Source organism: Puntigrus tetrazona, chromosome 19 (assembly GCF_018831695.1).
Source record: "Puntigrus tetrazona isolate hp1 chromosome 19, ASM1883169v1, whole genome shotgun sequence".
Classification (NCBI taxonomy): Eukaryota; Metazoa; Chordata; class Actinopteri; order Cypriniformes; family Cyprinidae; genus Puntigrus; species Puntigrus tetrazona.
Genome location: NC_056717.1, coordinates 18,547,765 through 18,574,398, shown reverse-complemented (window position 1 = coordinate 18,574,398; position 26,634 = coordinate 18,547,765). Strand labels below are relative to the sequence as shown.

The following is a 26,634-nucleotide window of genomic DNA, read 5'->3' as shown; positions in this document are numbered from 1 at the left end:
TGGATAAAGCTGTTAAGAGAGCGCGTGTTGACTGGCTGCATTCATGCACGGCATCAAATTGAATATATTTTGTTAGGCTACGCTTTCAACTGTACACGGACGCACTGGCATATACTTTGGGCTAAATGTGCTGCATGCTATCCCAAGTTACGTCACACCAGTTTTTTTTCTTATAGCACTTTATATTATAAATTGCTTCAAAGGAAGCAGCTTTGCAATTTTACAAATTTAAAACGGTGTCACTATCATCGATTAGAATAAATTAACTTCAGTTGTGTTCTTTGCTACTGTTTTTGTTGTTTTTGCGGTCAGAATTCATGGCTTCACATCTTTTACCTACTTTATAAAATTACACAAAATGTCTATTACATTTTTTCAGCATACATTGTAAGGAAACTTAAAGCTAACCATTTAACAGGTTTTTATTAGTGCTGTCAAATAATTAATCGCATCCAAAATAAGTTTTTCTTTACATGATAAATGTGTGTTTACTGTGTGTATTTATGTATATATAAATACAAACGCATGCATGTGTATATAATATAAATGCTATGTTTATATATTACATATGTATGTGTAAAATAAAATTATAAGAATATAAGTGCATATACTTTAAATTTTTGTGAATATTTTTATGATATAAAGTATTTGTGTATTTACATAATACATTATGTAAACAAAAACTTTTCTTTTGGATGCGATTAATCATTTCGCAGCGCTAGTTTTTACTGTAGCGTTTTCAGTTTTTTACTGTTAAAAGCATAATTTTTACAGTGTGGTAATAAAATGCTATAGTACTTTTTTCTTTTTCGCTTTACCCAGTAACTTTCCAGACCCACACGACCCACATGCTTCTCTTTTTTTTTTTTTTTTAAGTACAATTCAGTTTTAGTTTATTTGAATAGTGCTTTTCGCAATGCAAATCGTTGCAAAGCAGCTTTACAGACCATTAAAGTTTTCTTCATTACATTTAGTAATAACTTAAGTTAACTTAAGTTAAGTTAATGTTAACATTAACTTAAGTTAATGTTCATATGTCTAAAATGTATGGTACAAATCAAACGTATTCTATTTCCCAACTTTTTGTGAGTGCGTCTGTCAGCGTTGGTGGTCAGTCGGTCTCTAAGTAAAAACAAGGGGCTTGTCGTCTCTCAGGACTTTCACTGCCATCCATCTGACAGACGTACAGGTGCTGTATCGCCCACCCCTGCTCCCATACTTCGAGATCGGCCTGGTCAACCAGACACATCCATAAACGTCTGAAATATCAAACACACTTTCCTAATAGACCCTCTCTGCTTGTACAGGGACCAGGGGCTCCGACCGCAAGCCCTGCAGTCGATACGCCACATCCGTAACCCTTCCTTCAGCTGTTTAAGGCATTATCAGAACCCGGGTCTAATATCTCTGCTTTTAATAACCGTCCCTTTTTAGGTGGCTGTTTGCTTTCACTAACTGTCATGGGGAGACTTGGCTGCCACCGTATCAGTCATTTCCAAATCATTGCTGCTCTGCAAATGTGCTGTTTGTTTGGGAGCTGTCGACAGGAACATCTTTGGATGTCGACATCACGATTAGACACCGTCTGGGCGTCTCCGTAGATAAGTTGAAAGCGAAGAAGTTTGCAAAATAAAGCAGATGGACTCGTCTTGATCTGTCTGCTCGTGGGCGGCCAGTGTACTGTTACAAACGGTCATCCAGCAGGATCTTACCGCATCGCATTCGTTATTACAAAACCTGCTGTGGAGGACGCTTATGGTGCGCAAACAATCTGGTTTTTATTGACTCATTCATTCAGGTTATTTGTGTTTTATCATTTAATATTTTTAATGTATTTTATTTATTTTATAAATCTATTTAATTTTATTTATTAATTTATTTATAATATTTTATTTTATTTATATTCTTAATCTTAATTCGTTAATTCTATTTTGTATGTTCTTTTGTGTGTTATATTTATTTATTTATTTATTTTTGTATATTTATCATCTGTATTTTACTTTTTTAAAATTAATTTTATTCTTATGAATTATTATTTCTTATTGGCTTATTTAATCTTTATTATTGTAATGATGATTTTTTTTATTTATCTTTTTGTGTATTTTTCAATTACTTTTATTTTGTTAATCATTTATTTGTGCATTTTTTTTTGTCCTGTTTATTTCCTTATTGTTTTTTATTTATTTACTTTTTTATTTCTTTGATTTATTCATTTTGTTTATTTACCTTTTTACTGTTTACTTTGGAACATTATTAATGTAATCATGATTACTTGTGTTATTCTTGTTTTTTTGTGTTCTAGTATTTAATATTTTATTGGGGGTTTTTTTTCTTCTTTCTCATTATTTATTCATAATTTTGTTTTTGTCTGGAGAAATCAATGATTTATTTGACTTAATTTAATGGTTACGTTTTTTCATTTACTCTATTATTTAATTCATCCAATGGTTTATCATTTAATTTATCATCTCTGATGTTTGTAGGTCATGGTTGGCATACAACAAGGTGACTTGTGTGCAGCTTATGAGCTCTTGATGTTATTTTCATTGCATCTTAAAAAAAACAATTGAAACATTAAATTTGATCCATGTCTAGTACTTGCCAACAAAAGAGTAAACTGGTATGAGCAAGGGCTCAGGACCATACACTAAAAATCTGACTGGTGCTCCACCTAAAAAGCTTATTGGTACCCAACCGCTGGTGAATATGACCTGATACAGGACTAAAAAAAGGGTGATAACTTGCAGTTTTCTGCCAGCCAGACTGGCCCCAAATAGTTCCTTGAAAGATGAGTCGCAGATGTTTAAGGGCAAATAGTATGACACAGTTCTTCGATTGAAAGCAGACTCTTCTTTTTAACTCTTTTCGAGAATACGTATATATATTTTCCCCCGTGCTTCCAGGATTCGTTCAGGCAGCCGAGCGGGAATGCTTCACTTCCAGGCATGCGGTTCCCGCTCCAAAAACAACTTCCATTCAGTGCTCCCGAGTGACAGCATGCTGGTGGGATGCTTTGAGCGCCAGAGCCAAACGAGAAATGCGGAAAGAAGAGTAGAGGAGAAGAAAAATGAATGAGTTGCTGAAGCTGCAGTAACGCAGCGATTCTGCACCTTCATCAAGCGGCTCGGTCTTCTGCCACGATGGATTACGGCTCATCCTGACTCACACACGCAAGCCCGACCTGAATCACTCTTACTGACACTGGGAGGATGCAACTTTCTCCCATGAGCCCATTCTGCTTGACTTCAAACGGCAGTCGGCGTGTAGGCCTGACTCACTTTGGCAGCTCGGCCGATCGGTGACGTCGCGTTCTCAGCAAGCTTATAATTTCCATTCTGTGGAAAGACGTTGTGTCCCGTGTCATTATTCCCGTGTGTTTTGCCCCTGTTAGAGATCGGTGTTTTCTGTTTTGTGTCAGGAGGCAGTTCTCTGTGGCATGGAGCCGGCCGCTGGAAATGGGCATTTGGTAGCAATGAGGCCGTCTGCTCTTTCCTTCTGTCTAGACGGCTTCAGGTTGTTGTCAGCATTTAAGAAAGTGACTGTGAGTAATTTTGTTAGTTTCAGAGCAAGTAGTGGGTTCTCTCATGATGTAATGCCCTGTCAGACAGACCAAGGGAGTATTTTGGGAACCTGGTGAGAATGTAGTGATAATATATGGTGTGTGTGTGTGTGACAGAAAATATTAAAAATTTTTTAAGAATTTTAACTTTACATGCGTTTTAAGTAGTGCCACACACTTATCGCGATTAGTTGCATCTGTGTGCACTGTGTGTATTTATTATGCATTTATATAAGTACAGACACATGTATATATTTCAGAAAACAAATGTTATAGATGAAATATTTATTTATAATATAAGTTGTATGAATTTAAATATAGATATGTAATAACTGAAATATTTTCAAAATACATACTGTGAGTGCATATTTCTCTAATATATTCATCATAAGTATACACAGAACACACACATTATGCAAATAAACTCATTTATTATATATTTTTATATTTATTAAAACATATTTTGTATCCAATGTAATTGTTAGCAATAATTTCTTTTTCTTGAGAATTCTACAAGATTTTAAATGTCAAAAAAAAATATTTTTTTAATTTAATTTTTTTTTTTTTTTTTTTTTTAAGTCTAAGTACACACTTTTCTTTATTTAAACAAATAGTGCATTCGAAATACAGCACATGTTGAATACAGTTTGTTACAGAGAATTTTTCAATCTTATGATTTGCCCTTGCTATTTAGGATAAAAAAAAAAAAAAAAAGTTTATTTTAAGTTTTATCTTTTAGCTCAGAATACATGCACAGTATTTTTTTAAGTGGAAAGTATTAACAGGATTTTTTATCATTATTTGACATGGGACAGTTACTTCAGTTAGAGGTCCTAAACTTGAGTTTCAATTACTTTTAAAATAATCGTCCAGCCTTACTTAAAGCCAGATTTTTTTCCCTTTTATGCCACTTCCCAATCCTCATGTCATTTTTCCCCACCATACCTTATCCTTTCACTATTCCTATCAACAGATGTTTCAGGAACTCTCTAGCCTCAGACAAATCCTCTCTATAATCTCCTGCTCATTTCCATTCGTTCCACTGCACATTTATGCACTATCACACCATCTACGACCACACGGATCCGTTTTGCTAAGTCTCGGAAAAAATATACCATCGCTTCAAACACGGCGTATCGGCTCTGGTTTAACCCCGCGTGAGGTAAACTCCAGACTAGTTTAAATACACATTTTCCTTTATTCAAACAAACAGTACTTGCTGAATCATTCTGGACAGTGTTTGTTTTGCCATATTATTTCGATCTCGACCTCATTACGAAAGATGAAGTCACAACTTTCGCAAATTCCATGCCGCAATTCCAAGGATGTTCCCGCAGCCAAGGAATTCCGCCACCGTGAGGCAAAGGTCAACGGTGTCGAAGAGCGGAAAATGTGAGCCGTTCTCTTGAAAGACAGCCTTGTGGATTTTCTCCTCTGACAGCACCACCAACTTTACTTTAACCCACAGCTCTTATGGATATCACGGCGAGAGCCGCCTCTTTTACTTTATTATTTTTGGGGGTTTTTGGGACTCCTGACCTGTTTTGATGGATTAACCTGTCACGCATCTGCCACCGCGCATCTTGATGGGCCAGTGCCACTTTGGCCTGTGAACCCCGAGGAACCCAGCAGAGAGCCGCGTCCTTTCCAAAGAGGGACCACCTGCCTGAGTGGTCCGTTTAATGATCAGATGCATTCAATCACTCACTGCTGGAGCTCTCAGAGACCTGCGTCTGTGTGCTGACTGACACCAAACTCACTGCTGCTGTGCCTTCTTAAAGGAATAGCTCATGGAAAGGTGCTGCTGCTTTAAACAGAGCAAGAAAAGCACCATAAAAGTAGTTCAAATGTCCCGTCTGCAATGTTTCCAATCTTCTGCTGGGTTATTATAGTAAGCTGAAACCAAAACTAAATCGTCCATTATTTATCCATATTTATATTTCTGTCCAAAAACTGAATCCGTCCCTAATTAATAATTATGCAGTATTTATATTTAAGGATTTATAGTAATGTGTAGACTATTTTATTAATAGTCAATTGTATGTTATATTAATTATGACTGTGTCTTTTTATTAATCTTTTATTTAGAATATTTTTAAATAAGACATTAATGTTACTTAGGTTTTTGCTTTTGTTTTTTTTTTTACTTTTTGAGCTTTTAATAAATTAACTAATCCTTCATGTAGTACAATAATAAAAATTAATACGATTATAAGACAAACTGAAAATGTTCATAATATTTTTAAAGAGATGGGACAGTGATAATAATAATAAATAATAATAATAATAATAATACTTGTTTGGAGTCATGTGATATTTTTAAAGATTTTATTCAGAGTTCTCGCTTTTATCCCAGCCGTAAAGTATCAGCCATTTTAAATTTCGCATGAACTAAACTTTTACATGCTAAACAGATTTTACATGCTTCTACTTTTGTATTTTATACAGTAGTGTAATGGAGAAATGTCCAATCAAGTTTAATCACCAAAAAACAACCAAACAATCCAGTATGTGTTTTTCTTGAGAATCAACACCATGATCTGTTGCCAATACTGGGCTTTAGTAGAGCTGTTTCATTCCGGCAAACTTCAGTGTTCAGGTGTGCATCATTACTTCACGAAACGTTGTGCATTTTTGCGTTCTTAGTGAGCTCTGCTTCTGGCTCTCAGTGTGGCCTAATTCTCCAGCTCTCCGGGTCTCTCAGGCCCCTTTACGAGTGTCCCTCATGAAAATCTGGGGGGTCATGTTCACTCTGTGGCCTGTGAAACGTGTGAACGCATGGGGCACCTTTGTGAGACGTGGGCCCGCTCTGTTTGATGTTATCCTGTAAAGAATCTGTTTCATGGGTGAGGCGTCCTAGCAGAGGCGTCGTAAAGCACAAAACATTACGTCATTACAATCTGCACTTCCTTTTTTATTATTAAAAAAATAAAATATATATATATATATATATATATATATATATATATATATATATATTTTATTTGAGTCATTTTATTTATATTATATAAGTATGTGAAATATTATTGTAATAGAAATTATTTTTATTATTTTAATATACTTTAAAATATATTGCTGTGAAGCAAAGTTGAAAGTGTCACCATCCTTCAGAAATCATTTTATTATGCTGATTTATAACCAATGTTTAAAACAGTTGTGCTGCTTAATATTTTTTTTATTCAAGCTAGAAATTGTGATAGAATGCTATTCACAAATTTAGTAAATAGTTTTTTAGTTGGTTTTTTTTATAAGAAATTATTACTCGGCAAGGCTACGTGGTTAAAAGGTGATAGACGTTAGAAAATATTTCTATTTGGAATAAATTGTTCTTTTTAACATTTTATTCATCAAAGAAACGGTTTAAGCACTGTAAATAAATCAGCATATTAGAATGATTTCTGAAGGATCATGTGATACTGAAGACTTGGGTAATGCTGAAAATTCAGCGCTGCAGTAATATTGACATTACTTGGGGGGGGTTTTCTGTGTTTTTAAGAAAATGAATTTATTTGAGATGAATCATTACGTATGTGTAAATAATGATTTTATAATGATAATTATAGGTTTTAAATATTCTATTAAAAATGTACGTTTAACTATGTATAGATGCATGCTTTTTGAAATATTATTGGCCAAACCTACTTGAGTACATGTAAGGGGAAATAATAAATGGCCAAGCAGTTTAAAGCTGCTGGCTTTAGTATGTGAATTTTAGGTTTTGGTTATTAATTAGGTTGGATGCTAGTGATTAGATGGTAACATTGCATAAAGAAGCTAAAATATGAAGATGCAGTTTTATGAAGTACAGTTAAATCCCAGTAGTGGTCTACAATTGCACTGCATGCTCTAAAGTATGTACTTCCCATCAACAGTGAAGTATGTACTTTCAGTGCGTAGGTGAAGTATGTGAATTGAGATTCAGCCAGAACTTTTTTCAAAGCTGATAAATGTCACGAAGACCGTCCTCTAAAGCTCTGCGAATATATTTCTGGATTGACAGTCTGATTTCTCAGGTGGTTTGCGAAGAGGGAATTTTTTCCACTTGTCTCTGGGAGTTTAATGATGTGGTGTGGAAATATCAGGAGTAGAGGAGCAGGCTGCCAGCAGCGAGCTTTCTGACCATCTTCCCTCAAAGCTTCTGTCAAAAACACACACACGATCAGCAGTCAATCTCTCCCATCTCGCCATCCCCACCACAGTCTGAACAGGAAGTTGATAAGAGCGTGCGGTTACGGGCAGATTAACTGCGTCCAGCGCTCTGGACTGACTGACACTTAATAAAGGCAGCGTTCAGCAGCTCAATTGAAAACAGGTGAGCTGTGCGCGTGATGTTATTGTGTCCAGTTCTCTCGGGCTGTCCCACTGAGAGAGCCCTGTTGACCTTGCAAGCACCCTTTCATCTGATCTTGCAATCTGGAGTGCCGTATTCAAATGCAACAATTTTAGTGTGCATAATAATATCATTTTGCAGCAAAAAAAGCACCCATTACTTCCGGCATTATGAGCAACAGCAACTGAAATAATGGGTGCTTTTTTTGCTCATTTGCATAAAGCTGAGTTCTTGAAGTTCAATGCAAATGACCAGTGAAGTGATTCAATAGACAGCTGGCATTTATGAAGATTTTTTTGAAGACAATCCAGACAGGAAAAACATATTTACTTAGAATTAAAATTTCATTTGAATTGCATTTTATCCCATGAAATATTTATTTTCCATTAAATGAATCTAATACCATTATATTACTGAAATTTGCATTTATATTTTAATATTTAATTTTATTACACTTTGTTGCAACCAAAAATTCTTTGAAAACAAAGTTTCCTTTCAATTTCTTTAAATTTTAACATAAATGTTATTACACTGAATGACAGTGTAACATTATTTCGATCAAATTTTGACTTTTAAGGTTTTAGATGCGTTTTAAAAATAAAAGTAGACACTTCACTTACATTTAATGTGCTTTCCATGGACATTAAAATCAGTTTTGTGATTTCTTTGATGCGGACATCTTAACGTCTTTGGCTCATGGTGCTTACATTTGATTCGTCGTGAATTTAAGTCTGTAATAATAAATATTAACTTCAGTTGAAAAGCTTAGGAGCACTGTAAGGGTCCTTAATTTTTCCTTTTTGAAAAGCGTGTGAAGGTCCAGTGACAATCTGTGACGCCTCCACACAGGAAGTATCAGATTAGCAAGTCTAACTTTCCTTCTGTCGTTCTTTCGCCGTCTTGGCACTGGATCCTTCAAGTTGGCGAGGATGCCAGTCGCACCAGACAACACAAGCACTTCAGTCGGCCAGACATCAAGATTACTGTGAATATGTCTCGTAGACGTTCAGATTACATTACAATCAGATGATTGTGAGGTAGTCGGTTTCAGCCAATAAGATGCGAGTCTTTGAAGATGTGTGGGCGTGGCTTCCACAGCTGCTGTCGGCTGTGTGTGAAAGCGTGACAGCGCTGCCCACTCGGACCTAATTGGATATGGTAGGGGTGTTTTTATAGAAATCACTCGCAGGTGTAGGACTCGCTTTAAAGTGGCGCTCGCAACCCCTGAGAACTTTCAGCTGTCTGCCGTTAGCAGTGTGTGTGTGTTTGTGAGCGCCTTTTCTCCCAGACAAAGAAATCTCTATTTTCAGACCAAAGCTCTGCTCGGTTTATTAGCCAGTCCTAGCTGTGTAATGTTCTTGTGGCATACTGTAAAGTGGGTGGGTTAGTGAGCTTTAGTTAAGAGCGGACGGTTTTCTGCACCTGCACAACTGAGGCCCCCCTGACACACGGCTGTAACCCGACCGTGACTGATAGTGAAGGAGGTCGAGGGAATGACCGAGCTCTTCGGTGTGAAAGCAGAACTAGTCTAAGGCTGGGAATACACTGACGGTGCAATGACATGTTGATGTTTGGAGCACAATATGATAACATAATAACATAAACATGTTTTTGTCTTTTACTCACGCTCTCCAGATTCATCAGTATTAGACTCCTTTAGACTCATTTACACAATCATTTACTGAGTGTTTGAATGATTTTCTTAGTAATTGAGTGTTTTATTTTTAGAATATATATATATATATATATATATATATATATATATATATATATATATATATATATATATATATATTTTTTTTTTTTTTTGTATTTAATTTATAACGTTATTTACTAAATTCAGATTTTATGTGCATTGTGAAATGTACAAATTGAATACATATACAATACAAATTACTGTAACAATGTAATAAAATATTTAGTACATGAGTTATAATAGTGATTATGTTTACAGTTCTGCACATTCCACATCACCGATAAATATGAAATATTTATTTACATTCATATGTGTGGTTCATATTTTTAAAACTACTATTTTTACTAATATTTTTATGCATATTTTGCTTACATGTTGATTTTTTTTTATCACAATTTTCTCTTCATTAATATTATACTATAGAAATATATGAATATAATGTTCTACACTTTTATATTCTGTATTATTAATATGTAATGTTTTGTTTTAGATGTTTTTCATACAGCTTTGCTTCTCTAGGTCATAAAAAAAATGTATTTATTTTAATTAATTCTTTAAACACTATAAAGATTGGTCTACACTCATTAAGTATTTTATTAGAATCAAAGCAGGAGATAAAATACAAAATGGTTTGGCTATATCTTCATCAGCGTGACAGTTCTTTTCTCAGTGATTATATAGCAGGCGACATACATCAGGTAATAATGAATCAATCAGTTCACAGACTCCACTTAAATATCAAGAGTAAATGAGAACAATACATCAGGCAACATTTTTAAATCTTGAACTTTCAGTGTGATCTTGTCAATTACTTTTGTCTGGATTTGAATCTTTTAGCAGAATATCTTGCTCCATATGGGACCAAGATTGAGAAAAATATGGGCTTGCTTTAATCCTAACCAGTCTTACTCTGCAGGAACTAGAGAAACCCAAAATATTCAGTGGTGTTGACTGGTTATATCTACACCTATTGGTCTTCATCACTTTCTCTGTCCTTTCTCAGGACATCCGCAACACCGTCGGCAACATCCCAATGGAGTGGTACAAAGATTATCCCCACATCGGATACGATCTGGATGGCAAGAAGATCTTTAAACCAATCAGGAACAAAGATGAGCTGGATGAGTTTCTCGACAAGATGGAGAATCCCGATTACTGGTGAGGAGCATCTGGAAGGTCCATTTAAACTCATTCAAGCTCTGTAATTGTTTAACACTCATTCTGTCTGTCATTACTAGGCGTACCGTCCAAGACAAGATGACGGGGGCTGATATCCGTCTGTCGGATGAGCAGGTGGACCTCGTGCACCGTCTGCAGCAGGGCAAGTTCGGTGACGTCAGCTTCAACGAATACGAGGTATTCCGATCTGGTTTTCCGCTCTGTTGGTGTTGGATTAGACACTGATCCGACAGTAACAGAATTTGTCACCTCAACATCTGCAGTCTGGTCTGTGAAAACCTCTTAAAACGGGCTTCTAGATAATAACCCCAGCGCACGATGAGGAAAAAATGAAGCTCGTCGAATTACTCCTCTCGTTTACCAAGCCACACGAAGCCCAGCCCGAGTCTGCGCTCACCGCCGACAAATGAAGTAACCAAACATTAACACGAGCACAATTAGCTGTCTTAAGAAAAACACTGCAGCCCCGTCTGACCTCCGCAGGAGGTAATGAGTCTGGATGGTGTCATGGCCACCGTTTAGCCGCTTCGACTTTACAAGCATCAGCGCTAATTGCGCATCTCTGTCTTTTCTGGGGCAAACAGGAAGTGAGTCAGTCCACAGTTGGTCTGTCTGTGATCAGTTAGTCGACCTCAGACAGGCTTTAAAGAGCGTGAGCGTGAAAAAGCCACCTGTCATCTGACTGAGACTCACTGTGTCTGGTTGATTAGCCCAGATGTTCTCGTTTATACTTTGCCTAATTAAACAGAACTCAGATCAACTTTTAGGTTTTGCCTATTTTATATGTGCATTGGTGTGTATATAATAATATAATAGTAGGTAGTAATATAAGAGTAGTAGGTGATCTTGAATTTTGTAGTAATTAAGATTGCTCAGCAATTTTCGGATATATTACACAAATGCATGTATAAAACATAAGTTTGTTTATATTAAATCATTCAGCAGATTTTTTTTTGTTTATCCAAAGCACAAACAAACAAGGACAGTAGAAGCCATCAAACCAACCAACCAAACAACAACAATAATATATTAAGTGCTGTGTAAAAAAAATAAAATAAAAAAGACTAAAAAATAGAGTAGAACAGAAGAAAGCTAGTGTTAGTGGGTCAAATTATTTTTTAATAAAAAGTAAAACGGGTAAAATAGAAATAGAATGGCAAGTCAAGCTTGTTAGATTAATAAAATTAAATAATAATAATATTAACACGTGTAATTAAGCAAAAAGTAACCAGTGTGCATATGCAGTTAATTTGCAAAAATGGATAAGTTTTTTTTTAATTGTGCGTTCCAATTAATCTCAATAAAACTACAATTGGGTTATTTTGATTTAGTAAAAATAATTCAGAAATACAGCTAACACAAATGCATGATTTTTAAAAAAATTTAAAAGACTAGGACTAGTTGTCTATTTTATTTTTTATTTATATATATATATATATATATATATATATATATATACATATATATATATATATATATATATATATATACATATATATATATATATATATATATATATATATATATATACATATATATATATATATATATATATATATATATATATATATATATATATATATATATATATATATATATATATATATGAGAGGAATTGTTTTTAGACTAAATAAAATAAATTATATATTATATATAAAAAAGTACTCATTACAAATATTTCTTTAGATGGATAAGTATTGCATTATTAATTTATGTAAATGTTAACATTTTAGTTTATAGGTTTATAATGTTTGCTGTGATTTAAGATACACAAAGCTTTATGGCTCATCTAGTTTTAAACATTTATCAAAAGGGCTATTCATTTCCCCAGTTCTTTAAACTCTACCTTTTAATTGTGTGTAAGGTAATAACGATATGATGTCATTGATTAAACTCTTGCACTCCTTTAATGCTCCATGTGTCTCTGTGTTTGGTCTAGCCTGCGATCGACTTCTTCTCCAATGAAGTGATGATTCACCCAGTCACCAACAGGCCTGAGGACAAACGGAGCTTTATTCCTTCACTTATCGAGAAAGAGAAGGTAAATTCGGCTGTCCTTGTCACACCTTGCGGTTTACTTTTATGGTGAAAGTGTATATTTACTGTGAATCAGGAAACGGCATGAGAATAGTCATGTTTCATCTCCTAACTGCTCCCAGCTGCGCTGCGTTACAAATAATGATTCCCACATAGTTTTAAAGTGGAAAGAGGTCTAAAACGCCGGCATAATGGGGATCTGAAACAGAACGCTGAAAAAAACGTCAGAGCCGCAAACGTTTCTGTAAAAAAAATCAGATATTCCGGCTGATTCCGGTCACTATATACACAATGTGTTTAATGCAGTAAACTGGCGAAGTGTGCAGCGAGTGTTTTGAGTAATGATCATACACATGTGCTCTCAATCACGACAACGATGTGTTACTGTGTGTGTTTTTCTCTCTACTGTACCGTCACTGCATCCATCTCGCTCTGTTAGGTAGGGAAGTTGGTCCATGCCATAAAAATGGGTTGGATCAAGCCACGCAGACCCAAGGAAACCACACCGCAGTACTACGACCTGTGGGCCAAGGAGGACCCCAACAGCATCCTGGGACGCCACAAAATGCACGTCCCGGCACCCAAGATAAGGCTTCCTGGTCACGAGGAATCTTACAACCCTCCTCCAGAATACATGCTTTCAGAGGAAGAGGTGCGGATGTCATTATTTTCTCGTTCTCATGTCACACATGCTGTCATTTGTACACAGATATTTTCCACGATGCAACTTCAAAAACACACCACAAAATTCATACAGCGAGATTGAACCTGGTCTAAAAGCAGGTTTTTTTTACATTTCTGCATATTGCTAGAATATTAGCCATTTATTAAGTTCGCGATAATGCCTTATTTTACATTACATTATTCTACATCCCTACAACTACCTAACTAGCAATAAGCAGCAAGTTTATTTATTGACGCAAAAGTCAAGTTAATAGTTAACAAGTGTTAGCAAAATGTGTTATTTCTAACAGTCAGAGTGTAGTACAGTAGTTATAGTAGTAAAATTACTATACTGCTGCTTGCAATTAAATGTAGGATTTAATTTAAATATTGTCTATTTGGAGCAAACAACTAACAAATGTTTAATTGAAATGTTCAAAACTACTTTTTAACATAATATTGTATTAGATTGATTACATTTATGCCGCTTTTCTGTGTTCCCCTGCTGGATTAGTTTGATTAATGATGTTAATGTGCAAGAACAAATGTTTAACTAAAATATATTGAATAAAAATATATTAATTGTAAAAAAAAATAATAATAATAAATAATGCTTACATTTTATTATGGTTATTTAATGTCATTAAAACTTAATTACAAATACAATGCATTAAAAAATGCACATAAAAATGTATTAAAATTGAGAAAATATGAAATGGTTATATGCCGTTTTTCTAGTTCTGGTTACTATGAACTTAAAAAGCAACACATATTCAGGTTTGGTGAGATGGGTGCAGATTCATTCTGAGTGAACTGCTTTAAAATGTCACCGGCTGAACACTCCTGTAATTTCACACCTGCGTCTCCAGCTCCATTAGGCCTGTGCGATTTGCTTAAGTCATTTGCGTATGTTTTACATGCTATAGTTAACTCTGTGTGAACACGTGCATACCCTCCGCAAGTTAATCTTTAAATACAACCAAATTTTGCCCCCAATTTTGCCTGCACCTGTTCTTTAGACCGGCTTTGTGAGAGTTCTCATAACGTTTGCTCTTTGTGTGTGTGTGTGTGTGTGTGTGTTTGTGTGTGTGTGTGTGTGTGTGTTCAGAGACTGGCATGGGAGCAGCAGGACCCCGAGGACAGGAAGCTGAGTTTCCTGCCGCAGAAGTTTGCCTGCCTTCGAGCCGTTCCCGCGTACTCGCGCTTCATTCACGAGCGGTTCGAACGCTGTCTCGACCTGTACCTGTGTCCCCGGCAGCGCAAGATGAGGGTGAGAGGCCTCTGCATCTCGTTCCGTACAAATAAAGCGTACAGGAAATAATTAGAGATGAAGATGGCTTTTCTGTATGTAGCCGAACAGAATTATGAATTACAAAAAAAAAACTACATTATTTTCACCTTATTTTGTTAAAGCAAAAGTAGGCTGTTTTCTGTCAGTGTGCGATGCTTCCAGTTGATGAGGGAAATAATGAGAAAAATAACAAACTGCACTACAAACTAGTGTGTTCATAATTATGATAACAGATTAAAATGATACAGCAAGATGCACCAGTTCGAAATATCAAGCAACAAAACAAGATAAAAATAGCTGGAAATGGGTGACACTGGAAGCCATTAAATGTACAACAGTCTTCACCAGCTCTTAATTGCACCAGCTCTAAAATTGTTGGATATCTTTAGTTAATTCCTGTCAAGTTAATTTGCTTCTTCAAATACATGTGGGATTTGATATATATGTCTGGATTTAGATGATATTGCAATATATTGCCATTAAATAAGCGACGTGATGATAAATAACATTAGAGAAAAATATAAATAAAATGAAAGTAAAATAAGTGACAGATTATTTTTTTATATACATACAGAAATGACAAAAAAAAATACAAAAACTGTCAATATATTTTATTTCTAACAATAATTAATATTGTATATATATTGTGTTGTATATACTGTGTGTGTGTGTGTGTGTGTGTGTATATATATTTATTTTATTGTAACTAGTATGTTTATTGTAACAAGAATGTTGTCCTGATTTCATCCAGGTGAACGTGAAACCCGAAGACCTGATTCCCAAACTTCCCAAACCCAAAGACCTGCAGCCCTTCCCAACCACCCAGTCTCTGGTAGGTCACATGTTAACAGCCTGATTGGGATGATGACAGTCAGAGGAGCAGCTTGTAGATCAGATACTCGTCATATTTCTGGCCTAGACTTTATAATGGCAGGACAGTGAGCTCTGATTTTATTGAGACAGGAAACCGTTACTTACTGTACCGCGTGGGTGAAAAAGATCAGAAGGAGAATATTTTTGTTGTTGAAATTGTAGACTGGGGCTGTAAAACTGCAGACATGTAACAGGGTTTGTCTGTCATTATTTTGGACTGGGTTAAAGAAGAACAAAAATGTTAATAAATCAACTAAATATGTTTGGTGGTAATGGACTAATGTGAAATAATAGAGTCCCAAATGTGTCCTTGAATGATCTCTCGCTGTCTGCTTTTCGTCTCTGCTGTTTCTGCATGTCTTGTTTAGTGGTCGACCGATACAGGGTTTTTAAAGGGCCAGTGCCGATATCTTGAAAAGCAGGGTGGCTGATAGCTGATATTAGGTCAATATAACGATATCATATTTATTTTAATCAATGTAACAATTAAAATATAAATGTGTAATATATAAATATATAAGTAGTATAAAACACATAATATAAACATGCAAGTATTTTCACAAATGAATAAATATTTAATGCATGTTAAATAAAACAAAAATGTAATTAACAATTAAATAAATACTGTAACCAACAGACATTTTGGAAGGTTGTGTGTTTGATGCTGATATTATTCATATAGATCCAAAGTAACACATATTTTATACAGCACACTGTGAAAATTACATGAATATGACAGTGGGCAAACGCATAAAGCACAGCATAAATTGAAATAACGACTTTTTGTCGATCGCACATCACGCGATCATTTGACTCATTGAAGTCTGCAAGTTTTGTGAATGTAATTGTTCGTTAGTCGTTCAGATATTTAAATTATATAAATGCGCATTTGATGAATGCTGACGTTAAACGCGCAATTATTATAATGTTTGCTTTTCTATTACTAATAACATTATAGCAATCATTATAATACTTTTTGTATATATTTTAATTCTTCATCAAACTGATTATTAGATAGACTTCTCGCTGTATTAGACAGAACTGAATGACGGCAGCGAACAAGAGAGAGAATCTTAGCATTGTGTTCTGGCACTTCCTTTCTCTGTATGTTATCAAAATAAAGGTCCCGCTTTGAACATATCAACCAAATGCCAAATATCGATATATTGGTTAATGAGTAGTCTTGTTAATGTTGGTGCTGTTTGTGTTTGACAGGTGTACCGCGGACACTCCAGTCTGGTTCGAAGCATCAGTGTCTCTCCCAGCGGACAGTGGCTTGTATCTGGTGAGTCCTGTCTTTTCCTGTTTATTATTTACTCTTATATTAGACAAATATTCCTGGTGAAATATCCAGCACAAACAGTGGTGATTATCAATAAACTTTATTTACCTATGGCTGATTGGTTGCCACATGTACTCTAACCCATGGTGTATTGGGTTAACAACAGTTTTATTTTCATACAGAAACATTTTTTTATTGCTCAGAATTTTTTATTTTTTTTTATAAAATTTTATGGCATTTTATCATTTTCTTTTTTATATTTTTATTTCCAAAAATTTAATAAAATACTTTTTGCATTTCACATTTTATATGAAAATTCTAGCAATTTAATGAGTAATTAAAAAAATAAATAAAAGTTGTAGTTAAAAATAATGCATTACATTTACTGGGGGGTCCATATGTGTGTTTGTATACATGCATGGATGTATGTATGTATATTACATAGGACATATTACCATATACAAGTAATAAAAACAGAAATTTACAGATTAAAAAATGAATTACATTTAAATTAAAAATATAGAAAATGTATACATTTTAAATCTTTTGAACATTTTTCCAATATCATATGGTTGTGATAAGCTTTTTTGAAGCATTTAGACACTGTTGTGTTAGATTGTGAGTACAGTCACAAATAAGTTTTGATTTTATTATTATTATTTTTATGATATACCAATAAATACCAGATTGATTCTGGAATACTTTGCTCTTTTAAATGTGGCCCCTGCACTGTATGTGAGGTGTTATTGGACCGTCTGAGGTGAAGTCTGTCTCGGGCTCTTACCTCAGCGGTAGCTAACAAGCTGCTGAAATCATTCCTCACTCACCCGCCATGATGTCATAGCTCTTGGCGGAGGGAGACGGGGCTCTGCGCTGACGGGACGAGCGACCCGTTCGAAGATGAGAGAGATTACGGGAGGCCTGCGGGTTTCAGCAGAGCCAGGATGAGCACAGACGCGCCTGAAATGTCCATATTCACTGGCGCTCCACAAAGCGGATAAATCAATCACGAACCGCTCATGATAGGTCTCCTTTTCCTCCCTTCTAGACGGATTTCAGTTTTATTTTTATAGGTTTTGGCTGCCCGTCCTTATTGTTAGCCGCTCGGGGAATCAACTTCATTTGTTGATCTGTCCTTTTTCATTTATTTGGAATGAAGGACAGACACTTTCTTAAATAGAAAAAAAAAAGATCAAGAAGATTATGTCAGTTATTACAGTATTTGGATAAAATAAATTAGTTTTAGTTAAATTAGTTAAATTTTTCAGAAAATTAGTTTTAAAAATGACTTTATTTGCTATCGTAATCATGGTCGTCTTGTGCGTGATTACTAATGCATATTCATTTAAAGAATAAAAAATGTTTTTATAGCCTTTAAAATATAATAATTTTCTATGCTTGAATCATGATCTTTCCTTTTTTTTTTTTTAACAAGGATTTAGAATTATTTTAATACTAAAATATATGAAACTTAATTGTTGAGTACTATACAAACACAAAACTTTTTCCCATTTTTAAATATTATAAAAATTTATATATATATTATATATATATATGTATTATATATACATTATACATATATACATTATATATATATATATGTATATATATATATGTATGCATATGTGTATATATATTTTTTTACAGTATACACACATACGTACAAATGTGATTCCAGTTCTGCAAGGATTATGTGTTTAGGTCTAAAAAGATTTCATACATAATGGAGGAAAGGCCTCTCTTGAGTGCAGTCTGTTGATCATTATCCGTATTTTCGGTTCGTGGTCCTTTAGATACATAAATGCATGCTATAATCCGTCGTATTCCCTCAGTAGGGCCGGCATCTGATTGCTATTAACTCGAGGGGGATATAAATTACTCGTAAGAAACGAGTAGAAAGCATCGTTTTAATAACACATGCAGTCAATTTCACTCAGCGTTAGCGATGGGAGCAGCACGGCCAAATCCACAGAAACCAAATGATATTCGTACAGTATGAAAATGCGGTCAAATTTGCCCGTCTGATTTGAATGAGGTGATCCAGGTAACAATACCCGCCTTTCAGACACAGAATGGAAATGGTTTCCCAGAGTGCTTTGCAGTTGAGGTTCAAACAAGGCAGATAAGCAGGGAGAAAGAGCGGAAAATAGTAAAAGAAAGTGTGTAAATGGGGGTGGTTGCAGTTTAGAGACAATATCTGCTCAGCCGTGCATAACAAAGAACTTCATAAAGCGCATATGCAAAACCACTACAGTGAGGGGTTGCTCTTTTGTCTAGCTATAAAATATATTAAAGCAGTAATAAAATGCCCTTTCCCACAGTAAAAATTGGCAGTTGACAACCTCCCAGGCATCACAACCCTTCTCGCCCTGGGCCTGCCCGATATTCTTTGGGATTTTTTTTGGTGTGTGTTTAATAGAGATAATTTCTTCCATATCAATGGGTTGGGTGCTTATGACAAAGCACTAGTGAGTCTTTTGTCCCAGGACTTTGTTCAGCCTCCGAGTCCTGTCCTTTCCCAATTTTGGAAACTGCAAGTCGGAAAGTCTTTTGTAGAGGTTGTTCAGCCAGTGGTTGTAAAACTAGGCTTATTCATTTTAAGTGCCTGCAAATATCAGGAAACACCAGCAGTTTGCTCCTTGGTTTAGTTTTTATTCTCGTTAGTGGTGTTTACTAGGTCAAGCATCATTAATACCAGTTATTAGACTTAGGGTTTGTGATTTGATCAAACCTTTTACCTACAACTACTGTTGTACATTTGGGGTCAATAATGTTATCGAATGAAGTCTCGTACGTTCACCAAGTATGATGACAATGTAATCGTAGACTGTATAGATGTGATTATATGTAATACACGGATCTTTTTCCTCACCGTTGTAACGCACTGCTTTTGCAAGTTTCCAAGAAAATGTTCAGCTTTTATTATCATTTTACACCCTGAAAAAAATATCACAGGGTCATCCAGTTACCTAAATAATCCATCCTTGATCACTTTTAGTCAGCTTTGATGAAACTCCTTGAAATTATACTTGTCCCTGAATGCAGCGTGCTGATTGCACTACATGTGTTGAATGATGCACAACAATCAGCATTTTAAAGTGCCGTTTATCATTTTTGCAAATAAACTCTTAATATGCTAAAATGAAAAGAGACAGTACTGTTATAATATTTAATTGCATTGTAATGTATGTACATTCCCAGATCTATTAATATGAAAAACGATATAGAAAACGAAAAGCAGCAGTGGTGTTTGATATTATATTTAATCATATTGTAAATACAATGAATAAAATTGCACTAGCTAAGGTGAGCTGATTGACTAACTGAATGCAAGTCTGAAAATTGCATACTTGGTATTAAGAAATGTGCCATTAGAAATGTTTGTAAACGCCAGACTTTTTTGGAGTAATCTTCTTGGCACTTTAGACAAGTAGGTCAAGCAACAGGTTTGGTGGGAAAAAAGTTGATTAGGTCATTTTGGTGGTAATCGGTACCTAACAAAGTCAGCAAAAACTTGTAGACGATAAAACAGTGGAAAAACTCCCACATTGAAGATAACATTTTCAGAATATGTAAACACACATTATTCTGAAGACTTCAAAAATGCAGCAATGATGAGAATCTCGCAAGAATTTGGTTTTACAGACTCACAAAAACGAAAACGCTGCAATTACAGCACGTGAAACCTACAGTTACAGTTTTTGCGCTGTAGTCAGATTGTAGTCTATGACATGAGAGAATGCGGTGGAGAAGGGCTGAGGTTACTCGACTGTGTACATATTTACATTTACAGAGCCTGAGAGAGCCTCAAACAGCATTCTTCTCTAATGATGTGGCTCAACGAAGACGAGCGGTGACATTATAAACTGCAGCATGACACTGTCACTCAGGACACCATGAACTCACTGCAATCCACATATTCCTGAATCAACGGAGATCTCTTTCTGGAGACTAAATTACTTGATATGAACATTTTAAACGGATATTTATACATTTTAAACGGTGTGGGGTTAAGATAATACAAATGTGTTTGTCTAAATATACAGATAAACGGAATCCTCTCGTTTGTAATCCTTAAATTTTAGCACCCAGCGCTAAGAAAAGTGTAACTGTGAGAAAAGCTAGGTCGACAGATCGAGAAAAAGTCCATGAGAATTGATTCTCAGCGTGAAGGCGTTGGGTGCATTCGTGAAGTTGAGTTGAAAATGAAAAGGAAACTCTTGGGTGCCGTCCAAAAACACAACTACAAATTAACAGAGCGGCTAAAAGAGATCAGAGTGGTCGGCGGGTGAGCCCTGCTCAGCCACAGGAAGTGCTTATGCCTCGGATCCATACACTCCCAAAAACTCACTACACAACGAACACGACCCTGTGTGAAAAACCTTAGACACGTGGGCCATTTCAGGGTATGACCTATGAGAAATAGATGCTTTTCAGGATGCTTTGTAGGTGCTTTTGTCATTTATAGACTAAAAGTAGCCATACAATTTGTACAAAAAATATATATATAAATTTAGGCTTTAAATTCCTTGGAAATAATACATTTTTGGTCTTTCATGTTTCATTTTGAACAGTTGTGAACAACTGCATCACTTTCATTCAGGTCTAGCTCCATTTGCAATCACATACATTAAAGTACTTATTTTTTTTACTTTTACAATATTCTATTTCTCTTGTTTCAGATGTAAAATGGGTTGTTCAAGCTGTTTCTTTTTGAAAGCTAATTTCCGTCATCCTTTGGGACACGTTACTGTATTTTTTTGCCATTACTGTCCTATAAAATGGACTTTTAACATTATTGCTGTTTTCCCCCCCTCCATGAAGGCAAATATTACCATCATTCCCATCTTATTTATGGTCAGCGTCCATGTTTGAACGTCTAGAGGAAAGTTTTGGTGTCCCCTGCATCTCACACACACACACACACACACACACACACACATCCGCAGCTGTGCAGACCAGACAGGCCTCTCTGACCACCACAGAGCCCGTCCCTCCTGCTATATCTGTCGCCATACAGCTCAATACTTAAAAAGTGATTATGGGTTTTGGAGTTATTACACTCCACCCTCCAGGCCCGGCCCATTTCCCCCGTGTTGTTTTTCCTGTGTTTATGAAGCATGCAGGTATAAAAGTTAAAATGAGTTTTTACAACAGTTTATGATGTTGTGTGGCTGATGCCAGGAAGGGCTTTCCCATCTAACATGTCTGGAGCTGTTGAAGCTGTTAGTCATCTTGATATTTACATGAATTTAAGGCGAAATAATGCATTAATTGTTAATAAATTGCGTTGTGCCATCACAAAAATAAATATATTTAAATGTTATAATTATATGCCTTAGAAAATAATGTGGATATGGATATAATTATTCTGTAAAGATGGTAACCATGTACAGTTTTACAGTTTAATTTTACAAGCTTTTTGGAAAAGCGAGTTAATATTGATTTTGCTGCAAATTTACAACCTTTCACTTATCAGTTGTTCAAAGTCATTCTGACCCCTGTTGAAAACATTTCTACCTTTCATGTAAAAGTAATTTACGGTACAAATTTTAAGAGTTGACATTTTAAGATCATTTGACAAACAAAATCTAGGATAAATTATGAAATTAGCTTGTTCTTTGTCTTTAACTTGACTTCTTAGGGGTGTGTATGTGTGTGCACATGTATGCATATTTACCTTTAAAAGAGGGAATAGAAATTAATTGTTGGAACTTTTTAATTGTCTAAAAATGTTCTATTCTAACACCCAGTCAGCTATTCATTATTAGTCATTTTTATACTGTTCGTATATGAGGGACATGAATGGCTCTCATTTTGAATAATGACCGTCTAACAGCAGTAGCGCACAAACTTTAAACAGCCGCCTTCTCTTTGTCTGTCACCTTCAGTAATCTTAGTATTATTATAGTGCACTCGTGCCAAAGTGCTGCTGTGTGTGTCACAGTGGTTGTGTAGCGCGAGGATGAGTTATCCTCCATGTGTGCTGCTGAGAGAGGAAGTGCCGTCGAGCTGACAGTACGCTTTACTTGTGCCAGAGACCCGAGCGTCTGTGTCCTCTCAGCTGTTCAGACGTTCAGAGTCACAACCCTGCTCACATTTGCACAACCATGTTAAACGCATTTACCCGTAACCCGTTTCATTAAGTCATTCTGAGACACAGTAACTTCTCTAATGAACGCATTTAGGTAAAAGTGTTTGTGTTGAACCTTTGACCTCAGGCTCTGATGACTGTACGGTGCGTTTCTGGGAGGTCAGTACAGCACGATGCCTTAAGACTGTGGAGGTGGGCGGAGCTGTGAAGGGCGTGGCCTGGAATCCCAATCCATCTGTCTGTTTGGTCGCTGTCAGCTAGTAAGGCCCGCCTCTTATTTGCATCTGAATGTTAATTTAATGTTCATTAGTATGTTTTGTACCAATCAGCATGTGATGTGTATTATTTCACAGCAGATGATTTACAGGATTTATTTTTAAAGGGTGTAGAGCTACAGTCTGTTTTAATTAGTGAGATTTATTTTAGTAAGCCTCAGGCGAGAGCACTTATGTCAAATGTTCATTTTGGAATTTAAGTAACATTTTCAAGAACTTTTCCTAAATGTTCCAAGGAATTTAAAGAGTGTTTATTTCATAGGCAGTTTTTTTCATTTGTTTGTTAATTAGATGCTTAGGAATTTAGGGTAGATAAATCAGCATGGATCTATAGATATTCATCCAAATGTTGTCTGGTAAATAGGTTAGATAAATAGCTAGAATGGATAAATAAACGTTAGCTGCATTTTCATTACAGATTTATGCAAAACTTTTGGAATGTTTTATAAATATTGAGTAAAAAAAACTATTTGAAATAATTTGCAGTTTATAATTCAGTGTCAATTTGTGCAATTTAAAAAGTAATGGACATGCAGCTATTCTTATATTTGTTTGTTTATTAGTTAGTTAGGTCTTATGTGGCTAAATAGTTATGGGTGGATGGCTGCTTAGACATTCTGAGGTTGTATAGTTCGATAATAAATACACTAGTTAACATTTGAAGTGGATCAAAACCTCACATCAATAGTTGTTCTAAAAACAAAATGTGTTCTTGTCTTATAACAACTTTTAACTTTTTTGTTTCACCTTAAATATCGACTGCTGTAGTTAGCTAGGTAGGCACACAGGGGTTAGTAGGGGATGGATGGTTGGCTGGTTGGTAAAAGAGGTAGAGGATGGATGGTTAAATAGCTAGTTTAAATACAAAAAATTACAGATAGATGCATGGTTGTATAAATAGCTTGTTTTTATCTGATGCATGGAGAGGTTGATGAGAATGAACATGATGTTTGTGTGCAGTGATGATACTGTTGTCCTGTTGAACCCTGGTCTGGGTGACCGGCTGGTCTGCAATGCTACGGATCAGCTGATCTCTTCCTATGAGGAGCCAGAGGAAGTGAAGGATCAGGCTGTTCAATGGGCCGTCGCAGAGGGCGAAGGTCATGAGCAGGGTCAACGCCTCATCCTCAAACACCCCAAGGTAGTCAAAACACATACAAACACACCCCAACAGTCTAACATCATCACGAAAACCATTAGCTGGTCGCATGTCTGCTCAGTTCAATTCAATATTTTCCAGTTAACAATAGAAATAAGAAGTCTTTCTTTCCTACTTTCATCCCCTCCGAGAGCGTCCGTCCGTCTCTCACGTGAGCTGCAGCCAGAGGCTTTTAACTATTGGCAGAAGCCACAAGCCTGTGGTCGTCTTTTTCCTGAAATGGAAAGAAATTTAAGACGCCTCTGGTGTCCAATTAAAACTACTGGAAAAAGCAAAGCAGCGACACGCGTTGGCAGACTGGCAGAGGCCAAGCCGGCGTTAATAACGGCAGTAAATTTAGTCCTAGCTTGTCTTTGAGGTTATAATTGGATTAATCGTCTGTGGATTTACCGCAGAATGACTTTGACCTCTGAACTCCAGCTACCCGGTTTTTTTTCCCTCTGCGCTCTCTCTGAAGGCCGTGAGGCAGGTGACGTGGCACGGGAAAGGCGACTACCTGGCGTGTGTGATGCCCGACAATGGCAGCAGCCTCCAGGTGGTCATCCACCAGGTGAGCAAACGCAGGACGCAGAATCCCTTCCGCAAGAACAAGGGTCTGGTGCAGTGCGTGTCCTTCCACCCCATCCGGCCGTATTTCTTCGTGGCTACGCAGCGCTATGTGCGAGTTTACAACCTCATCAAACAGGAGCTCACCAAGAAGCTGATGGCCAACTGCAAATGGATTTCAAGCATGGCCATTCATCCGGGAGGTACGTAACCGGGCGTTTAGGTGAATGAGTCACCATCATTTCATTCAAAACGTCATTTAATTTCTTCTAAAAAAATTCCAATGCAGTTAAAGTGAAATTAAAAATGCAGAGTAAAAGTGTTAGCTAACAAAATTTTTGCCATTTAATGAAAATTATTTCTGATTATTACTGAGGCAGATATATCTCCCTATGCAAATTCTTCAGTTTTACATTAAATATTAAAATATTACAAATTTTTCAAGGAGTTATCTGAAGCCATGGTGTTGTTTGGTTTAAGGAACAAAATGAAATTCGGGTTGTAGCTCTCGAATCTCATTTGTGTGAAATAATGTTAAAATGTAGCAGGTTTGGAAATATTAGCTGTTTCTATTCAAACTGCAAATTTAATTCATACAAAAAAGTAATATGGTTAAAATATTTAAAAAAATTAATGATGTTAACTATTGCATCTTGTGAGAATAAAATAATGTAAATCAAGGGTTATTTTAGTATTATTTCTATACTATTATACCATTTATTTTGAATTAGCCTTTACTTTTGTGTTCATTTTATCTGAAGATTTTGTAATCTAATGCATTCTTTTATCCTTTTTACTTGTCATTTTCCTTTTCTTTTCTTTTTTTTAATTTAGCCTTGTTTTAAGGAATTTTCAAACTTATTTTATGTCAATTAGTTGCCAAGTCAAGTTTTTAATTTCAGCGTAATTTTAATCAACAGCAATCATTTGAAATAGTTTTAAACAATAAACTATATAACAATAAACAACCCTAACTGGCATAAAGTAAATATAAGTTGTAGTTCCTGAAAAAAGCCTCTGTGGCTCTTGTTAAATAAAATTCAATGTTTATGGTGAACAGGTTTGTTAGTAGCTGATGTCGTATGTCTGTGTAGCATTATTTTCTATAATCTACTGTATCTACGAATTTATCCTCTAACTGTTACCATGTTAGTTTTTGTATTTTGTTTACATCAGACCTGCACTTTGGACATTTTATTTGAAACTTGATGCTTACATTTTTGACTCAACATTTACATATGAATAAATAAATACTATGCTTTTGATGTTAAATACCATTGGTGTGTCTGCTAACCAAATAATGCCCAGAGTTTCTATTATGTCCAAATGAGACTTGAGAGCTACAGCAGAGAAAAAGATTTTGAGGGAATGGTGATTTTAAATGTTAGTCTGTTGTATGACTTCAGATGACTCAAATCGTATGGATTACTTTAATGGTGCTCTTCTGTTCTTTTGGGAGATTCAGATGTCCAGAATAGGCACTGAATGAATGGAAAATATCAGCTTGGAGATTTTTAAAAATACTTTGTGTGAAGAAAGCAAGTCATTGGTTTGGAATGAGATGAATAAATGAGGAGAAATTCATATTTGTGTAAACGATTATGGATGTTAACCTTTTGCGGTAACCTTTGAAATGAAAGCTGGCAGCAT

At 35.6% G+C, this 26,634-nt stretch overlaps 1 protein-coding gene across 1 annotated transcript in view; it reads left to right on the top strand.

The window, feature by feature from the left end:
• bop1 (BOP1 ribosomal biogenesis factor) overlaps positions 1 to 26,634 on the top strand; it is a 68,801-nt gene that overhangs the window by 36,558 nt on the left and 5,609 nt on the right. Inside the window, exons 4-13 of the mRNA XM_043217829.1 lie at positions 10,589 to 10,743; positions 10,824 to 10,941; positions 12,704 to 12,805; positions 13,241 to 13,453; positions 14,573 to 14,734; positions 15,507 to 15,587; positions 16,844 to 16,913; positions 23,132 to 23,264; positions 24,240 to 24,420; positions 24,896 to 25,187. Coding sequence (XP_043073764.1) covers positions 10,589 to 10,743; positions 10,824 to 10,941; positions 12,704 to 12,805; positions 13,241 to 13,453; positions 14,573 to 14,734; positions 15,507 to 15,587; positions 16,844 to 16,913; positions 23,132 to 23,264; positions 24,240 to 24,420; positions 24,896 to 25,187 — 1,507 coding nt within the window. The remainder of the gene's footprint in view (positions 1 to 10,588; positions 10,744 to 10,823; positions 10,942 to 12,703; positions 12,806 to 13,240; positions 13,454 to 14,572; positions 14,735 to 15,506; positions 15,588 to 16,843; positions 16,914 to 23,131; positions 23,265 to 24,239; positions 24,421 to 24,895; positions 25,188 to 26,634) is intronic.